The following is a 26416-nucleotide window of genomic DNA, read 5'->3' as shown; positions in this document are numbered from 1 at the left end:
GGAGCTTTTGTTCCCTGAGCGCTTTCCGTAGAGTTCCGGAGGACAGGAATGAAGATGGCCGCCTCCCAATCTCTCGGCCCGGAGGAGCCGAGAGCTTGGGGTTCCGCTCCTCACTGTGCTCTCAGAGAAAAGCGCCCAACCGCCCTGCCTCCCTGGCCTGTGGTTGCGCCGGTAGGAAAGCGGTCAATTGCTGGCACTTGGAGAAATGCGCCCGGTCGCTTCCGTCTCCGTGGCCTCTGGCTGCGCTTCGAGCCCACCCGGCCTGCGACCAGCACAAGGTAACCCCGGGCCAAGAGCTCACTCCTCGGCTTTGTCGCTGTAGCCGGCTTCCCCGCTCTAATACCTGCAAGCTCTGCGGCACTCAGATGCCCCCGGTCCTTCTGTGACCCCGCAGGACCTGGGGTTACGCTGACCCTGCCTGGGTTTCCCCCCGGTTTAGCCTCTGGAGCGATGTCTCTCCGTGGAGCAGACTTTTAAAAGTCCCGATTTTGTGCTCCGTTGCTCCACCGCTTGCCGGGAGCCGGCCCCTCCCCCCGCGGTCTATCTTCCCGTCGCTTTGGATTCACTTCTCTGCAGGTCCTACCTTTCAGAAAGTGGTCGATTTTCTGTTTCTAGAATTGTTGCTCTTCTTCTCTTCGATTTCCCGTTGGATTTGTAGGTGTTCACAATGGTTAGATAAGCTGTCTAGCTGATCTCCTGCTACCTGATGTCGTCTCAGCCTGCTACTTCTCCGCCATCTTGACTCATTACTGTGATGTTTACCTGGTGAGACTTCCTGTTCCTATCATCCCTTTTACATTAATTGGTTGGAATTCTGCTATAAGACAGAGCTGTCCTTTCCCTACAATTAATTTATTAGATTATTTATAACAGTAAGTGGATATTTCTTTTATTTACTAGATTATAATACATTTTTATTATTTATTTTATTGCTTAGATTGTTCTCAAAGGCTGATAAGGATTAGTGGCCACACTTGGATTTGAGTATGTAAGGGGCAGGTGTAACTCAGGCCAAGGGTTTGGTTACCTGTTTGTCCCTTTTGGAGAACTGTCCCAGTTTGGGGATATTACATTGATTTGTAATAAAAGAGGAAATTCCCTTGTACAGGTTTCTCCTGCTATCTGAAAACAGAACTTCCCTATGAAATCTTTTGTAAGCCAAAATGGCATAAGGCAAAGAAGTGATTACCAGTAATTTATATGGAAACAAAGGTGAGCATTCCCAGACCCCAAAAATAACTTCTTAGGCTTTTCTGATACCTTAGCACACATCTTGATAATGGATGCAGAAAATAAATCAAGATAAAGCACAGGTGGGCCTGGCTGGCCCAGTCAGTGGAGCATGTGACTCTTGATCTTGGGGTCATGAGTTGAGCCCCACATTGGGCATAGGGTTTACTTTAAAAAAGAAAACTATTAGAAAAAACAAAAGATAAAGCACAGATGGTTGCAGACACAGTTCAAAACTATGGCTTAACCCACTGAGCCACCCAGGTGCCCCTACTTTTTTATTTAAATAAAGTTTTTATTTTATTTAAATAAAAAAGTAGGGGCACCTGGGTGGCTCAGTGGGTTAAGCCTCTGCCTTCGGCTCAGGTCATGGTCTCAGGGTCCTGGGATCGAGCCCCGTATCGGGCTCTCTGCTCAGCAGGGACCCTGCTTCCCTCTCTGTCTCTCTCTGCTTGCCTCTCTGCCTACTTGTGATCTCTCTCTGTCAAATAAATAAATAAAATCTTAAAAAAAGAGAGACTTTAAAAAATAAATAAAAGCAAAAATTCTCTGTGGATTTAAGTTAGTGCATGCTCCTGCTCTCTTTCAAAATAATTACCAGAAAACTTTTATCTGAATCTTCACCTGTAGGTGTGCATATGTGAGCAGGGAGGTGGGGGAGTGGTATATAGGTATTTTCTGTACTTAAGCGCACCTATAACTGCTAATCATATGAGAGGAGGCAAGAAAAAGGGAGCTGGCAAGCCTAGACTGCCACCACATGAGCTTGGACTCTGGGGCCTGTGGGAAGGTCCCTGGTTTTTCTGTCCCCCACTACTGGGGCTAATCCTAGGATCAGAGCCTTTAAGATGGGAGACCCTCAAATAGACACAGGGAGCTCAGGATGTTCACCCTTCTAGCTTGATTTTTCCTGTTGGACAAGAAACTACCAGGGCATTTTGACTTCCTTTTGGAGGATTGTCTGAGAATGGCTCTTTTAAGAAAAGTCTGATCTGTTCCTCTCTCTTCGCATGTGGTATTTCCTACGCTTGTTGTTGATCTCCCCCTTTGCAGCTGAAGGAATGTATCCGTGCGTTGGATCAGGAACACACCCACACTCCCTTCAGGCAAAGCAAATTAACTCAGGTAAAGTTAAATGTGAACTTTGAGTTTGTTCTGTTTCATTCATTTGTTCGTTCTTGCATTCATTTGTTCATTCAGCAAAGCCTCCACTGCCAGCAAAGCATGATGCTAAGCTCAGGGAAGAGGAGGGCAGGGAAGGGAAGGGAAGGAGTCACATTCCTTCCAGGTCATTCTAGGCAGAGATGGGCATCCTCAGGCAGAGATGCCTGCGGTATGAAGCAGCTGAGCTTTCACGGGCAGTAGTACACTTCTGGCCACCACCCAACAGCTTTCTGCTTATTTCTAATATAAAGAAACATTTTCAATTTGATGGAGTCTCTGAGCCTTTGGCTGGTATAGCTATACTAAGCATTTTCTTAGCTGTGAGACTTAGTGTTTCAAGACAAAAAATAATGACTGGAGTTAAAGATAAGATAGATCTTTAAAAATTTTTTTTTAATTTACTGTTTGCTTATTTTTTTAAAGTTGTTTTTTTTTTTAAGATTTTATGTATTGTGTGTAAGCCTGATGATTCACAGACCTGTACCCCTGGGGCAAATAATACATTATATGTTAATTTTTTAAAAAGATTTTAGGTATTTATTTGACAGAGAGATGAGAGAGGGAGCACAAGCAGAGGGAGTGGGAGAGGGAGAAGCAGGCTTCCTGACGAGCAGGGAGCCCCATGTACGGCTCGATCTCAGGACCCTGGGATCATGACCTGAGCTGAAGGCAGACCCTTAATGACTGAGCCACCCTGGCGCCCCCAAACTGTGCTTCTTAATGAATGGAAAATGCCAGTAATTCAGCACTGTAATGGCTGCAGAACAGTGGCTCAGGTAGGGGTCTACCTACATACAGACTGCTGTGAAGGCAGTTATGGGTGCCCATGATTCCTTTCTGCACCATGTCCTGTGCTCAGTGGGAGACAGACTAGCGTAGACCGCAGTCTAGGTAAGGATCTTTGTATTTTAGCAAAGGTTCTTACTCTGTGCAGCTAACCTAATGGCTCCACCGGGCCTGGGGCAGAACCTGTAATATAACTCATTAGACTCATGATCTGTGGGTTGGATTCTATCTTCTCAAACATGATTTCAACTAGAAATTTAAGAAACCCTTTATGGGTGGTTAGTCCTGATTCTAACATTGGCTCTGACATTTTTTTTTTTAAGATTTTATTTATTTGACAAGAGATCACAACTAGGCAGAGAGGCAGGTGGGGGGGTGCAGGGAGCAGGCTCCCCGCTGAGCAGAGAGCCTGATGTGGGACTCAGTCCCAGGACCCTGAGACCATGACCTGAGCCAAAGGCAGAGGCTTAACCCAGTGAGCCACCCAGGCGTCCCTTGCTCTGACCTTTTTTAAAACAAGTTCACCATCCCCAGAAAATGCATTCCTATTTAATTCCACATCAGGTTCCTTGCTCAGCAGGGAGCCAGCTTCTCCCTCTGCCTGCCGCTCCCTCTGCTTGTGCTCTCTCTCTCAAATAAATAAAATCTTTAAAATAATAATAACAACAACAGTAACACTTCAGAAAAAAATGAAAATTCAGGGGCACTTGGCTGACTCAGTCGATGGAGTGTGACTCTTGATCTTGGAGTTGTGGGCTCAAGCCCTATGTTAGGTATAGAGATTGTTTAAAAATAAAATCGTTTAGGGGTGCCTGTGTGGCTCAGTCATTAAGTGTCTGCCTTCGGCTCGGGTCATGATCCTAGGGTCCTGGGATCGAGCTCCATATCAAACTCCCAGCTTGGCAGGGACCTGCTTCTCCCTCTCCTTCTGCCCTGCTTGTGCTCTCTCGCTCTCAAATAAAGAAATTTTTTAAAATAAATAAATAAAATCGTTTAATAATAATAACTCAAACAGTATATGTATATACAAGTACAAAAGAAGATGGCAAGAGGTACCTGAAAATCCTACCTCTCAGTGATAATCACTGCTACATTTTGGTGACTATCCTTCCAGATATTTTTCTGCCCACATATCTACACATAGATCTACTTATAGAGTTATGGAATCATATGCCTTCTTCACTCAAAGTTGTAGATCTTCCCGTGTACCTAAGTTCAGATATAATTATTTATAATTATTTATATTCAGATTAATTATTTTTAAAGGTTGTACTGTAGTCAGTTAATATTTATTTAGTTTGCAGGGCACCTGGGTGGTTCAGTTGGTTAAGCTCCTGCCCTCGGCTTAGGTCATGATCCCAGGGTCCTGGGATCAAGCCCTGCATTAGGCTTCCTGCTCAGCACGGAGCCTGCTTCTCCCTCACCTTCTGCTGCTCCCTGAGCTTGTGCTATCAAATAGATTAAAAAAAAAAAAAAAAAAGTATTCAGTTCCCTGTTTACAGACTCCTAGATTTTCTAATTATTATAATGCTGTAAAGCATATCCTATATATTACCTTTCTTTTTTAAATCAACTGAGCAATTCTCTCTAGGATAATGTCCTGGAAGCATGCACATTTTTTATATTTTATACATATTGCCAAACTGTCTTCTCAAAAGCTTATATCGTTTCATGGTACACATGAAATAGTATAGCAATGTAGAAAAGTACCCATTTCCCTAGACCCTCACCAGGGCCAGGGTATTATGAGTCTTACTTAATCTTATGGGTGAAAAATACTAGTGTTTTTACTAGTTTGTTTGTATTTCTTTGGTTGGTGAAGTACCTTTGTTCTGTGTTTTTGATCATTTGTATTTATTCTTTGTAAATTGCCTTTTTGTAGCAGGGAGGGGAGCTATGGCCCTGTGTCCTGCACACAATAAGTAGTCAGTATGTCCTTTGTTAATTGACTTCATTGACCTGCCTTCTGTTTTGGACAGGTCCTGAGGGATTCTTTCATTGGTGATGCCAAAACCTGCATGATTGCCAACATCTCACCAAGCCATGTGGCCACCGAACACACTCTGAATACCTTGCGTTATGCTGACCGGTGAGTTGCTCCCAGGTAGTGTGTTGTGCTCCCAGGTTGTGTGTGTGTGTGTCTCAAACACACACACAGATCTGATCTTGAGCTCCAGCAGAAGTCTGTTCTTGAGGCCATGATCCTAGTACCAGGGGAATGTGCAATTGGTCATTTGAAGAATATGACCTGATAGGCCTTGCCATTTTACAAGTGTGAATGTGACAAGAGAAAGGGGACACATTCCCTGGTTCAGGAGACATCTCCATTAGAGACTTATATTTTTTTAAGACTTTATTTATTTATTTGATGGGGGGAGAGAGCACGTGTACACACAGTATGCACACATAAGCAGGGGGAAAAGCAGGCTTCTTGCTGAGCAGGCCCGAAGTGGGACTTGATCCCAGGACCCTGGGATCATAGCCTGAGCTGAAGGCAAATGCTTAACCGACTGAGCCACCCAGGCGCCCCCATCAGTGACTTTTATTTATTTATTTATTTATTTATTTATTTATTTAAAAGATTTTATTTATTTATTTGACAGACAGAGATCACAAGCAGGCAGAGGCAGGCAGAGAGAGAGGAGGAAGCAGGCTCCCCGCCGAGCAGAGAGCCCGATGCGGGGCTCGATCCCAGGACCCCGAGACCATGACCGAAGCCGAAGGCAGAGGCCCAACCCACTGAGCCACCCAGGCGCCCCATCCATCAGTGACTTTTTTTTTTTTTTTTTTAAAAGATTTTATTTATTTATTTGACAGACAGATCACAAGTAGGCAGAGAGGCAGGCAGAGAGAGAAGGGAGGAAGCAGGCTCCCTGCTGAGCAGAGAGCCCGATGCGGGGCTCGATCCCAGGACGCTGGGATCATGACCTGAGCCGAAGGCAGCGGCTTTAACCACTGAGCCACCCAGGCGCCCCCCATCAGTGACTTTTAAATGGCTAGTGGGAAATGATATATTTCTTTGGAGTGGAAGGCTCAAGGTTTCTTCCTGCTAGCGTCAGCCCTAATAGAAGGGAGAGAATACATGTTACTTGTCAAGGCAGAAGCGCTTAGAACTATGTAGGTCCAGAAGACATCAACCCAGACATGACACATTACAAAAGGTTAAAATGAATCCAGAGAAAGGCAGGAACTTTAAAAGGGCTTATTTGGGAATTGGTGGTAAAGCTAGCCTGACTATATGGTCAGGGCTCTTTCTAGGGTGACCTTGGTATCTGCCAAGGTTCCCCCACCCCCATGCCCCGTCTCTTACTCGTGGTCACATAGGTTTCCTAGCATGGGTGAGACACTATCATTTCCATACTTTTCTCTGGCTGCTTTGCTGCCTGGTCCTGTCTTGTATCCTTTCCTTCCCTTTGGTCTCCCAGAAGCTGTCTCCAAGATTAAAAAACTATCTGAGGGAAACCTGTTTTTTTATTACTGTTGAAGAATCTTTAGTATCATGGGATTTAATGAAATTCACTGGGAAGGAAAAGTGAGCTATCATTTAAGTTCCATGAGAACAGGAAGCCTTATCTATTTCTCCACTGTATCTACTGCCCAGACAGTACTTGGTACCTAGTAGATGCACAGTTAAGTATTTGTGAATGAAAGGAGGAACTCTTCCTGTCAGGATGAGGCCCTCTGTGTACCTATCTCATTTAATTAGGAGAGACCCCTCACAAAGTGGTTATAAGAGTGGGCTCTGGAGTCAAGACTATCTGGGCCAATACCCTGCTTCTGCCATGAAATAGCTGAGCAGTCTCAGGCAACAGTTTTGGGCTTCAGTTTTATCGGACAGGCGATAATATTAGCATCTACCTCATAAAACAGTTATGTGGAATCAATGAGGATACATTATGAAGGGCTTAGCACCACACCAGGAACTAGTTACCAATCAATATGTGTTAATTTAAGCAATAGGTCCCCAAAATAGGTTTCCTTTATTGCCTGGTTTTCTAATGCCTGCATACTAGCATTCTTTAGAGGAAAGGCTACTTCGTGGGGTGCCTGGGTGGCTCAGTGGGTTAAGCATCTGACTCTTGGCTTTGGCTCAGGTCATATCTCAGGGTCATGAGATCAAGCCCCCGTGTCAGGCTCTGCGCTCAGGAGTGTGTTTGAGATTCTCTCTCCCTCTCCTGCCCCTCCCCCTTTCACACGCTCTCCCTCAAATAAATAAATCTTAAAAAGAAAGGCTACTTTACGAACTGAGATCAGATAGAAGATATAAGATGATCCAACCTTGTTGGGACCAAAAAACGAATATGGCTTGAAATTCTTTACCTCCATGTGTCCATTACCCAGCTTCAACAATTGATAACGGTAAACTGATCTTGTTTCATAACCCACCACTCCCCAGATGACATGTTATCATTTGCTTAAAGTAAGAACTTCATCATTAGGAGCAGAGAACAAGACATCTCCTCTCTTAGTGCCTCAGTAAAGGAAGAGAAAAATAACCCTTTAACATAGGAGAGGTATTAAGTATAATTGGGAAATTATTTGAAATAATTTTGGCTCTAAAAAGAACAGAAAAAGTATAATAGAAATCTCTTCCATTTGAGGCAGTCTGATAAATTATTGAAAATGAATGAAAGCCATTTGTTTTATGTGCTTAAATGAAGCCTAATGAAATTAATTTAGGTAATAATCTATATACACACGATTTTATTGCTTATTTAAGATTTTATTTATTTGACAGACAGAGATCACATGTAGGCAGAGAGGCAGGCAGAGAGAGAGGGGGAGGCAGGCTCCCCGCTGAGCAGAGAGCCCAATGCAGGGCTTGATCCCAGGACCTTGGGATCAAGGCTTTAACTCACTGAGCCACCCAGGCACCCCTATTGTTTATGTAAAAATTTATTCTGATTTAAAATTTTCTTCTCTCCATATACTAGAATATTGCTAAGGAATCAAAAAATAAAGTTCCAGCTGGACCCCTAATAGGTTTACACTTATCAGAAAAGCTTAGTGACAGGAGTGATTTTGGGGACAGGAAGAGTACACTGGAAGCATTTAGCATCAATAACCAAATTACTTGTAGGATTCCCTCTGGCACTCAGCTTTCTAGAATTATTTACTGTGAGTCCTACTAGAGGGAAATTTTGGTGTTTCTCTCCTAATGAAACTAAAATAATTAAGACTTTTATAACAGGAAATAATTTGGAACCATCTAGACTTACTTGGCACCTCTCAGCCCATTTCCTTGTATGTATGCCCTACTGCAACACCTGAACAAAGGCCCGTGGACACGTGTCTTCAGTCACATTCTGCATCTCTTTGCTTAGCTGTATTACCTGCCTGCCTTGGCTCCCAGACTTCAAGGGAAGATTTAAATCAAGTCTCAGTGTCAGGCTTAGATCTTGGTTTTCAAAAATGGCCACAGGGTCATTGAGCTCCCTGTAAGGATTGGATTAAAACCAAAACAAAGGCAAAGACATTTTATGGGAGCCCCAGGCAGAAGTACTGCTCCCTCCTGGGCTATTTTAGTGAACAATCTACAGACCACTGGAGAATCACATTTTTACTTGATGTCACCTTGTGATTCTAAATTCTTACAGTGTTTTTAAATATCACAAGAGTTAAGAGACTGATCTTGACAAATGAATCCTGGCAGAGATCTTCTCTGAAGTTCCCATGTGGAATAGAGCATGGTTCTCTATTCTCTATCTAGTGGGTGATTTTGCCTCCCATTGGACATTTGGCAACGTCTGGAGAGTTTTTTGATCATCATGACTAGAGAGTGCTACTGGCATTTAGTGGGTGGAAGCCAAGGATACAGCTAAACATCACACAGTGCATGGGACAGCTCTCTACAACAAAGCATTACCTGGGTCCAAAGACTGCTTGTGCAAAGGTTGAGAAACCCTAGGAATAGACAAGTCACTTTTCCTTTAACAGAATTAGCACAAGCCTGCTTATTTCCAGAGGATTTTGCTTCCTGAGTACCCAGCAAGTTTGAAGGAACTCATTTTCTTAGAGAAGCCTAAAAGGAGATGGATTGCAGGAAAAGGGGGCTCTGGCTATGGGGTAGCAGGTGAGTGGAGACACCAGGCTCCCGAGTTGGCCCACCTTCAAGAAGTACACACGGGCCCTAACGTGGGGGGATGTAGTACGGTTCTGAGACAAGCTTCCCTGGCCTATCCCATGGGACTGAGGCGTTTTCCAAAACTTCTGATCATCGAATGTGTAGTATATATTTATATCCTAAGACTGTACCCATCTTTTTTGTAATGCTTTTCTTTGGTTTTTGAAAAGTATAGAAAAGGAATTAAGGGGCATGCTAGAATACACATTTAACACAAAATGGTCATTTACAGGGTCAAAGAACTAAAGAAAGGCGTTAAATGTTGTGCTTCAGCTACAAGTCGAAATCGGACCTCTGGAAACTCTTCTCCAAAAAGAATTCAGAGCTCCCCTGTGGCCCTGCCAGGGGACAAGTGTTCTCCCAAAAAGGTCAAGCTGGTGCTTCAGCAGTCATTCACGGCAGCTCCTGGCTCCATGAAAGGGAAGGCCCATCCTCTGGCCAGCCACCCGCCCAACATCCCTTTTGCGCCTGTACCTAAAGTTCCCAGTAAGATGGGTGGATCCAGAGGGAGTCCTCCCCAGGAATGGGTCATTCAGACCAGCCCTGTCAAAGGAGCCATGCAGTCTAGACATTCAGCCAAAAAAAGGGCAGAAGAGTCTGCATCCTTGTGCTGTGAGAAAAATCAAATGGGCAACAAAACTGCCCGCAGGTGGGGAAGCAAGGCCGCTGGCCCAGGAGAAGCCCCAGCACGTGGGAAGCTACCCTCCAAATGCAAGACAGTGCAGCCTGTGCAGCCCGTGCAGCCCGTGCAACGGCAGCTGATGTCACGGGCCGAGCTCTCCTCTGGCAGCTTCCACCACTTAGCAAAATCCGGGCAGGGCAGCAAGGGGAGCACACCTGCCAGGCCTGCCTCGGAAGTGTGGACAGACATCCCTCCACATCAGAAAGAGAGAGAGGAACACTTGCGCTTCTATCATCAGCAGTTCCAGCAGCCACCTCTCCTCCAGCAGAAGTTCAACTACCAACCACTGGAAAGGTTTTTATGCCAGTACAGGCCCCTGGAGGGGCAGCTCCAGAATGAGACCCCTCTCCCCTTATGCTCTTACTCTGAGAGCCAGGATGGAGCCCATGCTGAGGATCTTGATGACAGCGATTTCAGTGAAGATTCTTTTTCATATGTCTCCAGTCAGAGGACCACAAAGCAGAGAAACACCCTAGAGAACAGCGAAGGCTCGTTCTTCCTTCATCAGAGGGAGCAAGGCCCTGCGGAGGTGGCCGAAAGGCAGCAGAGTCTGCTTTTTAACCCCAGGACAGATGGTGACGAGAAGGGTCCAACTGGAAACTGGATGTGCTCTAGGGACCCCACAAACTACAGAGGAGCAGCACTCAGTCATGGCCACGGCCCAAGTAAGGTGACTTTGGACTGCAGCAGAGAGGAGTCTTCCTCCTCGGGGCTTTCCCCCAGAGACAACCCAGCAGAGAAGCCTTACTGCTCACAGGTAAACTTTGTATGTGGCCAGAAAGGTGGTGGAGACCCACCCTCTGAACTCAGACAGAATACTTTCAGAAGTGAGGTTCCTGGGCAGGCTGAGGGTAGTTCACTACCCCCAGAAGAAGACAGTTTCATTTTCTCACTATCCCACGAGGCAGTTCCAGGATCTCCAGACCAAAGAGAAACAGTCAGCACGCCTCTGAGAGAAGGTGGCCAAGACAGCCCAACTCTGGTGACTGAAACCATGAAAAACAGTTACCCTTACCAAGAAGACAACTGTAGAGGGGAATCAGGCACATGTTCTGAACATGCTTCTGGACTGATGGCTCCCCTCACTGTGTCCCTCCTGGAGAACACAGACGATGAGGGCCCTCTTCCCTTGGAACAGCTGGCCCAGGATGGGCTTGCTCACAGTCTAGTGGCAGCAGGGAGCCCACCTATGGGCCACACAGTGTCATCCGGTGATCAGAAGGCACTCCTGCCAGTGTCTTCAGCAGCTGGGCACTTGTGGCTCTCATCATCTCCCCCTGACAATAAGCCAAATGGTGATCTTCCAGCTCTGTCCCCGTCACCCATCCATCAGCACCCACCTGAGATGTTGCCCATCAGTGAGGCTGACCCAGGGGAGGTCTGCCAGAGCAGAGAGCCTATACTCTCCTCCCAGGAACACTCGAGTAGCCAGCGGTGTGATGCTGATGCTGAGGCAGCAGAGCTGAGCAGCTCCCAGGGTTTTCCAGGAAAGCCCTTCCCCCACATACATACTGGAGGACCCCACCCTGCACCTCTACTCACCGCACGAACAGAAAGTAGTGATATGGCTGACCAGCCCTGGGCCCAGGAACAAAAACCTCCAAAAGGACTTGGTTGGCAGGAGCTAAGTCTGCTGAGAGACCCCATCAAGTTGCCCTGCTACAACAGCAACATCGTGTGGCTCAAATACAGGCCAATCCCAAGGTGCTTAGCAAGACCAGGCTCGCCCCTGGCCCCTGGCTGCTCTCCAGAGACTGCAGGGACACTCCATCAGCTCACCCTGGGGCCTGCACAGTAAGTTGGACACCCTCCCCAAGACTGGAGGCCCTCTGGCATCCCTCCTCCCACCCCAGCTAAACATTTGTCTGTTCTGGAAACGGTTATCGTTGGTTCAGTGTCAGAGCTACACTACAACTAGACAGGCTTTGCCCGCTTTTCAAGGGAGCAGGCCTGCCCGGGTGGGTGAACCCTGAGTCTGGGAAAGCTGGGCCTTGAGTGAGGAAAGGGAGGATCTGTACCCTTCAGCAAGCCTGGGGCCAGTGGTGACATCAGAATCCTCTTCATTCTGTCGGGTCTGTGTTCCTGGAAGTGCTGCCCAGGGACACAGCAGCTACAGCCTTGTGCCCTCAGAACCAAGGCAGGCTGGGGAACTTGCGAGATAGTGAAGGTCAAAAACAGAGGGACTGGTGATTTGTGCTGCTTTCCCCAAAGGATGCTGTGAACGGTGCAACAGAAAGAGAGGCAATAGGGGGTGCCTGTCTGGCTCAGTCAGAAAAGCATGTGACTCTTGATCTTGAGGTCACAAGTTCAAGCCCCAGGTTGGGTGCAGAGATTATTAAAACAAACAAACAAATAAACAAACAGAAAGAGAGGCAATAGAAAGCACAGAGAAAGAAAGGAGGCAGAGAGATCCAGCAGGGCCCCTCAGCATTAGGGGCTGGGGAGCTCGTGGGTGTATGGGAACAAAGGCTACAGCCCCTTGCTAGGGTTCCTGGTATCTAGGCCAGCTTTGTGTCTCCTGCTCACTGGGGCTCAGGCCAGGGACAAAGAGGACATGGAGGGATACACAGATGAGGAGCCTGCCTATCCCAGGAGACGATCTTTCTGTCTCCATGGCCTCTACCCAGCGGTAGGGTCTGACAAAAGGCAGATCCTCCAGTTTCGAACTCAAAGCCCCTGCTTTGGTCCCTGGACTCCCCTCAGGAAGTAAAAATGATGGCAGGTGAGGCAGCAGGCCGCACCTTGTCCCAAGTGTGCCAGCTGCAGTGGTCATAGCCTTGAGTCTTTTGGCAGGGAAGCCATGGGAAGCTCCTGTAGTAGGGGAGAAGCAGCACTCATCCCTGTCCCTCAGTGTAGCTGGGGAGGCAGGAACAGATCGAGAAGCCCCTCTTTCCCAGTATCTTCTTGGTATAATTTAGTCCCTAGATAAGTCCTAAGAACAGGTGACAGGGGAGGAGTGGTGTGGGGTGGGGGCCCTGGTCAAAGCTTTGACCATTCTGAGGAGGGGCAGTTCCTGGCCTGGAAATGAGGCTTAGCCTCAGAAAGCTGCCTGGGAGAGATGGGAGGCCCAGAGGACCACACTATCCCCTCTGGTGTTCCCAGGCAGGTGGTCATCCGAGCACACCAGGAACAACTGGATAAAATGGCAGAACTGGTCTTCAAGGAGGAGACCCTGATGAATCAGCTCGCTCTTCATGTAAGTAGCCTTGGCTAGACACTCAGGGGCTGGTGGGAATTAGCCTGCAGGTACTCGCTGGCCATCCTTGTTTGCTGTGGTTATGGTGAAGGGTCTGCTGTCCTACTACTCTAAGAGGACTTGGGCCTCCTCTTGCCATTCCTCTGACATAGCTCAAGGGGTTGCACGGACAGGTGAGAGCTGGAGTTGCACTCCCCATTTCCAGGCTGAAATGTTTCCAGCCTCTATCCTTTGCCATTCTGCCTTCTTATTGGCTTGCTGGAGCCCCACCCTGTGATGGTAAGTGACCTGCCACGTGCTGACCAAAGGTACTTTGTTTTTCTTTTTTTTTTTTTTTTAAATAAAGATTTATTTATTTATTTGACAGACAGATCACAAGTAGGCAGAGAGGCAGGCAGAAAGAAGGGAGGAAGCAGGCTCCCTGCTGAGCAGAGAGCCCGATGTGGGGCTCAATCCCAGGACCCTGGGATCATGACCTGAGCCGAAGGCAGAGGCTTTAACCCACTGAGCCACCCAGGCACCCCTTGTTTTGTTTTTCTAAGTAGGCTCCACACCCAGTGGAGGCTTGAACTTACAACCCTGAGATGAGACCTAAGCCAAGATTGAGAGCTGGACACTTTACTGACTGAGCCACCCAGGTGCCCCTCAGCCAGAGGTACTTTTACAAAGATACCCCTCTGCCCTGCAGAATACCTCTCTACACAGAAGTTTCTCAAATGCAGGGGTGCATGGCTGGCTCAGTCAGTGAAGTGTGCACCTCCTGATCTTAGAGTTGATCTTAGGCATTTGAGTCCCACACTGGGTTTAGAGATTACTTTAAAAAAAGTCTCAAATGCAGAGAAATGAGCCTCACCCTGTGTCACAGATAGTGTCCTGCAGGCTTTCTAGCTGAAGAACGGGCCTAAGGGTTCTGAAAACTCCCTGCAAGAAAAGGGACTAGAAAAGCAGATCCTGACAGAAGGCCAACAAAACCAAAAGCTCCATTTGTCCTTTGTTTCCTTTCTCAGGATTTTGAAGATTTTGTGACCCAGCTGGATGAAATCCTGGCTCTGAAATCCCAGTGCATCCAGGGTCTGAGGAGCCAGCTTCAGCTGTACCTGGCCTGCCACAGGCCAGCCACAGCCCCTGAGAGGACAGTGGTGGCTTAGAACAAGACCCGGTATGAAGTGATGGGAGCCGCTCAGGAGGCTGTGCTGAATTCCCAGGGGCTGGAGGGGCCTCTGCCAGGTCCTCCTTACAAATCCTAGAACCCACTCCCTGGTCCTGCCCATGTTAGCCTCTCCCCAGCCACACATGGCCTTGACTAGGCCCAAGCCTATATCCCTCAGTTCCAAGCACAGGAACATTTATAGGGAAGGGCAGAGCAGTCTGAAAAACTTAATATGCCCTTCTATTCCTGTGGTACTAGAAGAGTATTTATCTTACTGACCCTTTGTCTGTGGAGACACACTTGGTTCTAGTAATCTTGCGGATGTTTCTAAATTTGAGGACCAGAAGTTGGGGTGGGCCAGTGCTAACCTAGAAGCTGGGGAAGAAAACATGATGAATTTCAGGAGCTTTTTTTAGCTGAATGCTGTTCTTCAAGACTTGACCAAAAACTAAAACACTCCCCATTAGCCCTTGGAGAGTGGTGGGACAGACCTCATGTCCCCAGTTATGCTCCCTTCCAGCAATTCAGAGACAGAAGAGAGTGCCCACATCACTGCATTACTCTTTTTAACAACACTCATGCTCCTGTAGCAGTTCCTGGCTCCTGACTTTTCATCTGCCACGCCCTCTCATGGCAAAGTTAAAGAAATGGAGGATCTCTTTGCCTTACCTTTATCCAGCATCACCCTGGCTGTCCACTCTCTCCCAAGGGCCTGTGTTCAGTAGTATCTGAACACAGTATCTGAGACTCTGAGGCAGAATTTTTTTTACACACACCTCAAGACAAATACAAAGTTGTCTGTCACTTCCTAGGGCCACCTTGGGTCAGTAAGATGCAGGTGTCAGGGTCTTGGCTCTGATGCCCCCTGTAATGTGCAGAAACTTAAATTTCTTACAGGGAAAGAATACCTTTTTAAGGTTTAAAAGGAGGGCTTAATTAAAAGGGTAGGAGAAGGTCTGACTGGCTTTCTGACGGCAGCCCTGTCATCCTTTGCCTGATCTGAGCACTAGAGGGCGGCCTTTTTCCAGCTTCGTGGCCCAAAGGTTCTGCTGTCTTAATGATCATGTGATCCTTAAAAGAATTAGAGACCCGCTCCCAGCCAAAAGCACTAGAGGACTGTGGGATAACAGCCACTGAGAGCTGGTGAAACAGTCTGAATCCAGTCCTGCCTGCAGCACAAAAGTGCCTGACGCGTCTCACAGGAAAAGGTACTTCCCCTCTTCTGAATGAGTGCCCCGAAAGCCCAGGCTGTCTCACCTCCACAGTCTTGCAGGAAGGCATGTCCTTGGTTCCAGAGACTGAGCTTAGGTCAGATTTATAAAGCCAGGGCCGACTGCATGGCCAGCTCCTGGGTCCCACAGGCCTATAGTGGGAGACAGTACTAAAAAGACAGAAAATGGTTAGTGCCTGTTTCATCCCAGGCAAATCCAAGCAGGAATCCCTTTCTCACCTACCCCAACCCCTCAATAAAATAGCACTTGGCAATAAAGGAATTATCACAGCAGGACATACCTTTTAGATTTTTATTAGTAGTTCTCTGAAGAATCAAAATAGTTAGCAAATTACTTTAGATTCATCAAGACTGTATATCCTTTGTATTTAGATCTTTAATGATGTACAACAGAATATAAAACGAAAGAGACTGATTCCTATGACTAGGTGTTACTCATTGTGTCATCCTAGAGCAGGGGGCTGGAGGGAGAGGCTGTTCTCCAAGGAGAACCGAGGTGGAGTTAGTGCTGGGCTACTATACTGCAGCCTGTTCCTCCCCCACTCAGTGTGCTGGGAAGGGGCCAATGATTTCTTAAACTGACTTTCCTAGAGTAGGGGGCTCTAAAATCCTGGGTAGCAGAGGACGGTGGTCCAAACCAAGCCAAAAGAAATAGGCTGGGGCAGGGAAGCATGGTAACTGCCTGGCAGATGAGGCCAACTCCACATCCCATGGGGAAAGGGCATTCTTTGCACCTCAGAGACATTACAGAACCAGTGTAACACTAAGAGACTTTGTTAAAGGAAGGGGGCGGGAAAAAAAACCCTGGAAGAACCTTTTCAATTGCACTCAACTTGGATTAGAGTTCAGTCCACCAGTGCAACGGAGGGAAGCATCTAGCCCTAAAGCAGCACTGAGTCTGGCCCTCCCACCCCTTCTCCCTGACACCTTTTGGCAGCTGGGCCAGGTTTCAGCTGAGGACGTACAGACCCCTGGAGGGCCGAGGTGGGAAGGACACTTCTCAAAATACAAATACATTTAATATAGAAGGAGCCAGGGCCATGCTGGAGGCATTCACATGCCCGAGTCTTTCCTTTCTCCCCAGCTCAGAGACTGGCAAGCACAGTCTCCACTCCTGACCTTCCACCCCCAAAAGAAAACCAGAAGTGTGCCCCTTCTCCTTCCCCAGACATGGGCTCCTCAGGGCCTCCCGCAGGGGCGGTTCCATGGCAGGGCCTAGGCAGCATCTGGTCTCAGCTGGCTCCTGCCCGAGCCATGAGGTCTTCCAGAGCATTGTCCTGGTCATTGTTGTGTAGTAGCAGAACCTCCTTAATGTCTTTCAGTTCAAAGCCCATTTCCTTAAATTTGCTCATTAACTGGAGAAACTCCATCATCTAAGGGACAGAAGAGAATAAATATTGAAGAAAGGGGTCAGGCCACATAGCAGAGTAGAGGAATGTGCATGCAGGGGGCTGCCTGGGGAAGTCTGCATCTTTTGCCAGAGGCTTATGAGTCCCTCTGAGGTCCCCTAGCAAGCGGAGGGCGGCTGTGGAGGAAGCCAGGGGAGACTGCTTGATGCTACAACCCATCATTCTTAAGGAATTTTGCCCAGTTCCAAGTCCTGCTGACTCATGGGTCCCACTAACCAAAATCCACACTCACACCAAGGCAGGATACTGAAACCAGAAACAGCTGCTCTCCAGGGAACAGGATAGGCAAAGCAACTAGCAGTGTCCCCAATCATCCAAAAGTCTAGCTTTTTGCCCAGGTCATTTCCATTTCCCTTTCCCTTCCCTGGGACTCCAGTCATCTTCAACCCAATGCTTCATTAAGCCTAACTACCCAAACTAGCAAAATGCCTATCTGGACACTTTAGAGAGAATGCATTCTGACTACCTCTGCCTGCAGTCACTGGCAGGGAGGGGACAATTCTTGGCCAGAGGATGCTACTTTGTCCATCCTTTGCAGAGGGTTCCCATGAAGCACGAAGGGTCCTACCTTTTCCTCTGAACACTGGTGCATTTCCAGAGCCTCTTCCACTAAAAGAGGGTCGAAGCCCTTCTCACAGAGCTGTCCATGTGCGAAGAGATAGTCGAGAATCTTAAGAAAAGAAAAAGAGGTGAGCACCTACTACCACTCTTGACGGTGCTTCCCAAGAGTCTTACACAAGCCAGCAATGTGAGGTCTGCTCCCCACCTGGCTAGGACTTGATTCTGTATCGTGAACTGCATCCAACATAGCAGGACTTCAGTGACTATTTGCTGAACAGGCAGGCACACCCTTCTAAACCTGAGTAATTTTTCAAAGGAGTTCCTGTCACAGCTGACTCCCATCTCCATGTCAATTCCATAGCCTGGACAGGATATTCTAACAGCCCAAGTCAGAAAATGCCCCCAAGGTTTAGGACTCCAGTACCCTATTTGGGAACACCCCGGGACAGCTATGACAGGATAAACATTTGAAGGAGGCATCTCTATATTAAGCCTAATGTGCCCTCTCAGGAAAGGCAGAAAAGGGCACAGAATAGTCCCAATGGCTCCAATGCTCCCAGGGCTTTCCTCCAGCCTAGGTCCTAGAGCAGCCCCCTAAGTAGAAGCACCACTACTGAGGCTGCTGTCCCCCCCAGCAAAATGCCCTGAGTCCTGCAGGACACTGGTCTAGGACCTCTCTCCAGCATGACCCCCTGTCCCACCTCGAGCCAACCACTCACCTGCTCAATATTCTCTCCTTTCTTCTTCATGGCTCTCAGGACACACTCATATGAGTAGCCCATGTTGACTACTGTCTCCACACACTGCCGCTCACTGGGGGACAGTGTCTGCAGTTCAGAATAGGCCTGGGGACAGCTGGGAGTGTTGGGCACTTGTGACATTGAGAAATTAGGAGGTGTGACCTGGTGGTGGAGAAACAAGGGGATCAGGCAGGAAGAAAGAAGACTGAGGCCCCAGAAGCCATGTCACTTGAAGCAGCCCAGTCCAGGGGCTTGCCATTTCTGACACTAATCAAACTCCCAAACAATCCACTTGCAAGAAGGAGCTAAGTTGCTGGCCAGACATCCTGAAGAGGGGTAAGGGAGCAAACAGGCAAGGGAAAGAAAAGCCGGGCAGACACCTACAATTGTGTCTGTCCGCTGCCCTCATCCCAGCTTACAGAATGAGAAAATACCACAAAAGCCACATGCCCTTCTGTGTTTAAATCCCCTGGGCTTGAACTGGAGAAGTTCTGAGGCTGACCATGGGACTGATAGCAAGATGGCTGCTATGATTTCTCTCCAGTGCTCCATTACCCCTTTCTCAGGCTGTTGTATGTTGAGTCCTAAAAGGATCATTTACCTCAGACACCCCTAACTTTGGGGCTGACTCTCTCCCACCAATGTCTTTATTCTTGCTTCCATCCCTGGGCTGGACAGAGACAGAGAGTGCATGGCCAGTTCAGGGGCTCAGGGCTTCAAGGGCACTCCACCTCTGCCCCACACCATGAGCTGCAAAGGTTCAGTGCCCTGCCACAGCTGCCTTCCTACAGAGCCAAGACTGAAGGACTATTAGCCAGCCACACCAGGCTGGGCCTTCAAGGACAGGATGGGATTCTAATACCCTGCCTCTACTGCCCTGCAGGCAGCCTGCTCCCAGCCAGGGGACCATATAAACCTCCATCTGATTGGTGGGTAGAGTCCCATGATTAACTCCTCCCACCACTTCTGGTAAGGATTCAGACAGCAGGGCCTGAAGGCCGCTTACCCTCAGGCCAAAGGACCGAACCAACATGGTCACAGGTGTTTTACAGTTTGGCCCAGCTCCTGAAAACCAGGAAAGTATTTCAACAGAATTTTACCTCCTTTGGGGGGAGAGGGGAGGAAGCACGGAACCCCTGGTCTTAGACATTCAAAATTATATAGCCATAACCAAATACTTTCCTCAAAGTCAGCTGGGAAAAATCAAGACTACAGGCCTTTAAAGCCCATTGTTTCCTCTTACCCATCTCACCCCCAACACCCCTGGCAGCCCAGTCACAGGGCCCAGTCATTAACTTCTAGGAGTCACAAGAGGGGACAAAGACTCTGGCCACTTTTGCAGGTCCCAATATAATCTCTCTTCTTGCAGGTCCCCAGATAATCACTCTTCAAGGACAGGGTCTACTTGGGCTTGAGAATACAAACAGCCAAACAGGGTTTGTTTATATTGCTGACACATAATATGTTAATGTGAGCTCCCAGAGGTTAGTTACCATATCACCTGTATTTCTGAATTCCCAGGGCCTGGCTTTAGGCTTGGCATTTACAGGGCCCTACTCATCAGCTACAGAATAAACAGAGGTCTATTAGCATTTCAAAGGGGGAATTTCACTTAACACAGCAAAGTGACCCTGATTCTCCCTCCCCAAAGCCCACTGAAATGATAATAAGACAAAACTATTAATATTTAAGGTCAAAAAGGGGCACCTGGGTGGCTCAGTTGGTTAAGTGTCTGCCTTTGACTCAGGTCATGATCCCAGGATCCTAGGACTGAGCCCCACATTGGTCTCCGTGCTCAGTGGAGATCCTCCTCCTCCCTCCACTCCTCTGCCTGTTCATGCTCTCACTCTCTCACTCTCTCTCTCTCAAATAAAATCTTTAAGGTCAAAGAAAGAGGGAATAACAGTGGACAATATATTTCAATGAAATTTTAGAACACAGAATACTAATGAAGCCACAGTAACTAAGCAGAACCAATTAAGTTATAAGTAAATGGGAGAAAGGGGAGTCAGTCTACCAGCTCCTCTCAACTCCTGAGAGGGGTTCAGCATTTGGAAGCACCAGGCAGTGTTGGGATAAAGCAAGGGCACAAAGTGAGTGATAGAGAAATAAAACCCTCCAGCAAAACCTTCCCCAACTGACCCTCATCCTTTTCAGGAAGCAGCCTGCTGGTCTCTAGGGACTAAAATAAGGACACGAGGCACCGCATATGAGAGTGAGTATAAGAACCAAAAGGGGGATTTAAGTAAAAGTCTACACACCAGCCTTACCCAACCTTCCATAACCCTCAAGCAGAGTTCTCAGATGCAACTATAAGCCCCCAAAACATTCATGCATTAACATTTTGCAGAGTTCCCCAAAGCCTAGTAACCTTCAACCTACACTAAAGCTTAATGATTGGCAAGCACCTCCAAAACATACATTCCCTCCACTGTTAATTTTTTTTAAGTGCCTCACTCTTAAATGTGACTACAAAGCCTGAGACACCAAACCAAAAGAGGGAACAAAGCACTTGGAAATTTAAAATATGATAAAGTAAAATTTTAATTAGAAGGCTGTGAGATTGGGAATGTAAGCTGGTGCAGCCACTCTGGAAAACAGTATGGAGCTTCCTCAAAAAGTTGAAAACAGAGCCGCCCTACAACCAAGCAACTGCACTACTGGGTATTTACCCCAAAGATATAAATGTAGTGATCTGAAGGGACATGTGCACCCAATGTTTATAGCAATGTCCACAATAGCCAAACTATGGAAAGAGCCCAGATGTCCATCAACGGATGAATGGATGAAGAAGATGTGGTGTGTGTGTATATACACACGTACATACACAATGGAATATTATGCAGCCATCGAAAACACACCCCAAAATCGTGCCATTTGCAACAAGGTGGATGGAACTAGAGGGTATTATGCTAAGTGAAATAAGTCAATCAGAGAAAGACAATCATCATATCTCACTGATAGGACAAATCTGAGAAACAAGACAGGTGATCATAGGGGAAGGGAGGGAAAATGAAACAAGAGGAAACCAGAGAGGGAGACAAACCGTAAGAGACTCTTAATCTTAGGGAAACAGAAGGTTGCTGGAGTGGAGGGGGGTGGGAGGGATGGGGTGGCTGGGTGATGGACACTGGGGAGGGTATGTACTGTGGTGAGTGCTATGAACTGTGAAAGACTGATGAATCATAGACCCGTACCCCTGAAACATATGTTTAAAAAAAAAAGAAAAAAGGCTGTAAGATCAGAAAAAAAAAAAAAAAAGAAAGAAAGTCATACAATAGTCAAAGATATATCCAGAAGGTAAAACATAAAGACAAAGAGGGGGCACCTAGCTGGCTTATTAGTCAGTAGAGCATGTGATCTTGGGGTCAAGAGTTCAAGCACCACACTGGGTTTAGAGATTACTTTAAAAACATTAAAATTTTAAAAATTATCTTTAAAAAAGAAGAACAGATAGGAAATAGAAAAAGGTAGCAAATTAGAAAACAAAGAGGTCCAACATCCAGTCATAGGAATTAAAAAAAAAAAAAGCAGAAAATATTAATTAAAAACATCTCAGAGCTGAGCCTTAGTTTGAAAGGATCCAGGAGGGCCTAACACAATGAACACGGAGGGCACACCATGAATAAAATTAAGATCCCAAAAGCTATGGTTGGGGGGAAGAAGGTGGAAGAACACAGAAAAGCAGAGGAATACCAGAAATCAGTGGAGCTTATACTTGAATAAAAAAAAGTTTAGGGGCACTTGGGTAGCACACCTGGTTAAGTGACCAACTCTTGGTTTCGACTCAGGTCATGATTTTGGGCCATGAGACTGAGTCCCCGAGTCAAGCTCTGTGCTTATTAGCATGGACTCTGCTTGAGAATCTCTCCATTTCCCTCTGCCCCTCCCCCTCCTCTGCTCACTCTAAAATAAATTTTTAAAAAATTTTTTCTTAAAGATTTCATTTATTTATTTGACAGAAAGAGACACAGCAAGAAAGGGAACACGAGCAGGGGGAGTGGGAGAGGGAGAAGCAGGCTTCCCGCAAAGCAGGGAGCCAAATGCAGGGCTCAATCCCAGGACCCCGGGATCATGAACTGAGTCAAAGGCAGGCGCTTAACCCTCCACTCCAGCAGGAATACAGACACTTTTGGATATTCAAGGACTCAAAATTGACAGGTTAACCAGTAGGTCTGGACATGTCTGGGAAAATTACTAGGTCTTTGATGGCTCTCTTGGAGCATTTGGATAAAACTGGCAACAAGTACAAAGAAACTATGTAGGAGTGCCTGAGCCTGGCTGGCTCAGTCGGTAGGGTGTGCAGCTCTTGATCTCTGGTTGAGTTTGAACCTCAGTTAGGTGCAGAGATTACTTAAAAATCTTTAAAAAAAAAAAAAAAAAGGAAAGAAAGAAAAACTGCAAATCTTTTAAATGGAGTAGTTTATGAGAAAAAGGTGCAAAAAAAATCACAATATAGTATTCAAACTTGGCAGTAAGTATTTACCTGATATATCATAATGTGAACAGCAACATTAATTTACCCAAAATTTGTGATCTAATTATGAAGGAGGCTATGGGAAGGAAGTGGAGGGGCTACTGTAAGAGCTAAATCCTCAACTATAACAGGAAGTATAAAACCATCTAAAACTGATAAATATAGAAAAAGCAATACAAGCACTTTATTTAGAAATACAGAGATAAATCCCAGCAGAGATAAAGAATTAAAAGTGCCTGATTACAGGAACCAAAACTGGAGTTGGGGACAGAAGAGGCAGGGAGCCACTGTTTTTCAATATAAACCTTTTATATATGACTGGATTGGGCACCTGGCTGGCTCAGTTGCAAAAGCATGCAACTCTTGGGCGCCTGGGTGGCTCAGTGGGTTAAGCCTCTGCTTTCCGCTCAGGTCATGATCTCAGGAGTCCTGGGATCAAGGCCCGCATCGGGCTCTCTGCTCGGCAGGGAGCCTGCTTCCCCCCCTTCTCTCTCTGCCTGCCTCTCTGCTACTTGTGACCTCTCTCTCTGTCAAATATATAAATAAAATCTTTTAAAAAAAAAAAAAAGCATGCAACTCTTGATCTTGGGGTCATGAGTTCAAGCCCCACACTGGGTGCAGAGATTACTTAAATAAATTTTTAAAAATAAATGAGTCTGGATCGCTCAGTTGCCTAAACATCTGATTCTTGGTTTCAGCTTAGGTCATGATCTGAGGGTCTGAGATGGAGCCCTGTGTTGTGGTCCAGGCTCTGCACTAAGTGATGAGTCTTCTCAAGATTCTTTCCTCTCCCACTTTCCCCACCCCTGCCTCGCTCCTCTCCCAGCTCATGTTCTCTGTCTCAAATAAATAAAATCTTTATAAAAAATAAGAATAGGGGCGCCTGGGTGGCTCAGTGGGTTAAAGCCTCTGCCTTCCGCTCAGGTCGTGATCCCAGGTTGCTGGGATTGAGTCCTGAATCGGGCTCTCTGCTCGGTGGGGAGCCTGCTTCTCCGACTCTCTCTGCCTGCCTCTCTGCCTACTTGTGATCTCTATCAAATAAAATCTTAAAAAAAAATAAAATATTAAAAAAAATCTAGAGATAAATGACTTCTAAGTATGAAAGCAATGGCAACAGAAAATAAACAGATCTGAACACCCAAAAGCTGAGAGTCTCTATGTCAAAAATTATTTTAAATATACTTTCAAACCAAACTGGCACTACTGTAATGCTTATCGGCCAAAATTAGTAAATTCATAACTCGTAAGTGTAAGGGAGGAGCAGAAATATTTTGCTAAAGCAACTGGGGAAGAGCAAGGAATATATCCATATCTGGAGAAAAATAACCCAATGGCAGACTAAGCCTAACCAATGAGCAGAGCAAGGTCCACAAAAGGCTGACATGCAGTGGGGAAAGACGAGCTAAGGCTTAGGTCAGGCAGTTCTGTGCTGGTCTCAGAAGAAGGGCACATTACAAGATTCCTCTCTACATGATCCTATGGACTTCTCAACATCTAAGATTAGTTTATATAAACAGTAAAACGTGAAATCAGAATCTGAAAAGTAAGACCCAAACACTGGTCCTAAAACAGCCAACAAGAACCAAACTCCAAGAACACTTCCCTCAGAGTTCCTACATAAAGGGTGTATTACAGCCCAGTTGACCACCACTCTACTCCCCCCATCCTCAAGTCACTAACTATCCTGAAGAGAAGTGCTTTGTTCACTGGGAAAGGTTCTCACTGTGAGCCTCAAAGACTCACTGAGATAGAGGACCAGGAGAAACCAGGCTTTGCTTCTTGGGGGTAAGGGCCATAACTTCCTTAGAAAAACACCAGACCGTCAGCTTGGCTTGTCTGCCCCTTGAAGGCAGAAAGTCCCTAAACCAGCAAGAAACAGACCTCCCCCAAGCCCTGAAATGGAACTGGCCCAAAAGAAACTCCACAATGAGGTGGGTCAAAGAGTGACAGGTGTTCTCGTTTGAGAACAACCTCTGCCATTAGTTCATGAGCTTTGGTCTCTACATGGTTATTGTAATTTTAAAGGGGAATCTGAGGCTGAGGATCCCTTATCTTCCCCAGAGTGCTTTTAATTTCTCTAAAGCAAACAATGAGTCATGAAGAGTATCCTACTGACCAGAAGGTATGAGGATGAAGCCCATTCCTAGGAGGTAACACCAGAGTGTTCTGCACTATCAAGTTTATTTGGGCCAAGGTTCACAGAAGTCTCTAAACAGCAGTGAGCTCTATGACAGTGGAAGCACTCACACACAGAGACAATCATTTACCAAGAATGCTATTGCTGGGACTTTGCACTTACTTTAAAGCAGGCCAAGGCTCATCTTTCTACTGGCTTATTATAGTCTCTGACAGATATCCCACCAATGCGATCAGGCTCCTCTCTCTGGCTCTAAACAGTCTCTTAATATGCTGTCATTTAAAAAAATCTGTGAACTGGGGGCACCTGGGTGGCTCAGTTGGCTCCAGTCATATCTCGGGGTCCTGAGATTGAGCCACACATCAAGCTACACGCTCAGCAAGGAGTCTGCTTGTCCCTATCCCCCTCTCTCTCTGTGATTTCTTTCTCTCTCAAATAAATAAAAATCTTTAAATAAACAAATAAACAAATGAATAAATCTGTGAGCTGGTATTGCAAAAAGTTCTTAGACTTCTGTGATTTCTATTTTAGAATGAAATAATGTATCGTTCTGTGCTGCTGAAACTACATCAAGAATTAAGCCTGACAAATAAAGGAACCTTGCTGCGCCTGCAACTTTTTTGTGCAACAAAATCAGATTTTCTTCAGGGTCATAACAAGTTGCAACTTTTGTATCAATCCATCTTTCAACACTAATTCGAATTCCAACCTCCTCTTCTCCCTCTATTTGTAGAAAACTGCACAATTCTTAGTAGTGAGCAAAAAAGAAACTGCAGGATTAAAATCTGTAGGTTTAGGGTACCTGGGTGGCTCAGTGGGTTAAGCCTCTGCCTTCGGCTCGGATCATGATCTCAGGGTCCTGGGATCGAGCCCCATATCGGGCTCCCTGCCCAGCGGGGAGCCTGTTTTCCCCCTCTCTCTGCCTCTCTGCCTAATTGTAATCCCTCTGTCAAATAAATAAATATATATATTTTTAAAATCTGTAGGTTTAAAAGTGACATATTTCTACCTTTTGCCTGGACTTCTGATACAAATTTATCTCCCAGCTACTAAGGCACCACATGGTCTGAAGAAACACAGGTAAATCATGGTAAACACATGGTAAATCATGAAGAACCAACCTTCAGGGCACAATGAGATGGAGAGAGGAAAGCAGGAAGAAGATATTATGAGGACTACCAAGCAATCTTCAAAAAATTAATAAAGCAGGAAAAAGTAAAAAGTTACAAAGAAAGCAAGCCTTTAAAAAAAGAGGTAGAAGAGAAAAGAACAAAGTGATTAGGCAGAAAAACATCATTCATGCATGACATACATTATCTTTTTGAAGGAAAGACCAGAAAGATGCAGGTAGGAACAAGCGAACATAACCCAGGCTAGGCGCAAAGCTAACACTCCTTTGTCCTGAGAAAAATAACCAGAATAACATACATAAGCAAGGTCAATATAGCCATGCCCCATCTTGCCCTACACCTTGAAAAGAAGAATGTGAGGCAGCAACTGCTACACAGAATTTAGAAATCTTTAGAGCT

The 26416-nt window shown here is 46.3% G+C and overlaps 2 protein-coding genes across 5 annotated transcripts in view; one reads left to right on the top strand and one right to left on the bottom strand.

The window, feature by feature from the left end:
* KIF24 (kinesin family member 24) overlaps window positions 1–15986 on the top strand; it is a 61942-nt gene extending 45956 nt beyond the window's left edge. Inside the window, exons 8-12 of the mRNA XM_080820096.1 lie at window positions 2284–2355; window positions 5160–5269; window positions 9537–11780; window positions 13089–13182; window positions 14190–15986. Of these exons, the coding sequence (XP_080676222.1) occupies window positions 2284–2355; window positions 5160–5269; window positions 9537–11780; window positions 13089–13182; window positions 14190–14330 (2661 nt within the window). The 3' untranslated portion in view covers window positions 14331–15986. The remainder of the gene's footprint in view (window positions 1–2283; window positions 2356–5159; window positions 5270–9536; window positions 11781–13088; window positions 13183–14189) is intronic.
* UBAP1 (ubiquitin associated protein 1) overlaps window positions 15843–26416 on the bottom strand; it is an 81253-nt gene continuing 70679 nt past the window's right edge. For all 4 annotated transcript variants that reach the window (XM_080820093.1, XM_080820094.1, XM_080820092.1 and 1 more), the window contains 3 exons: window positions 18253–18435; window positions 17541–17642; window positions 15843–16936 (listed from right to left, as the gene is read on the bottom strand). In XM_080820093.1, coding sequence (XP_080676219.1) covers window positions 16796–16936; window positions 17541–17642; window positions 18253–18435 — 426 coding nt within the window. In that variant the 3' untranslated portion in view covers window positions 15843–16795. The remainder of the gene's footprint in view (window positions 16937–17540; window positions 17643–18252; window positions 18436–26416) is intronic.

This window comes from Martes martes (assembly GCF_963455335.1).
Source record: "Martes martes genome assembly, chromosome: 12".
NCBI lineage: Eukaryota > Metazoa > Chordata > Mammalia > Carnivora > Mustelidae > Martes > Martes martes.
This window is presented reverse-complemented; position numbering and strand designations above follow the sequence as displayed.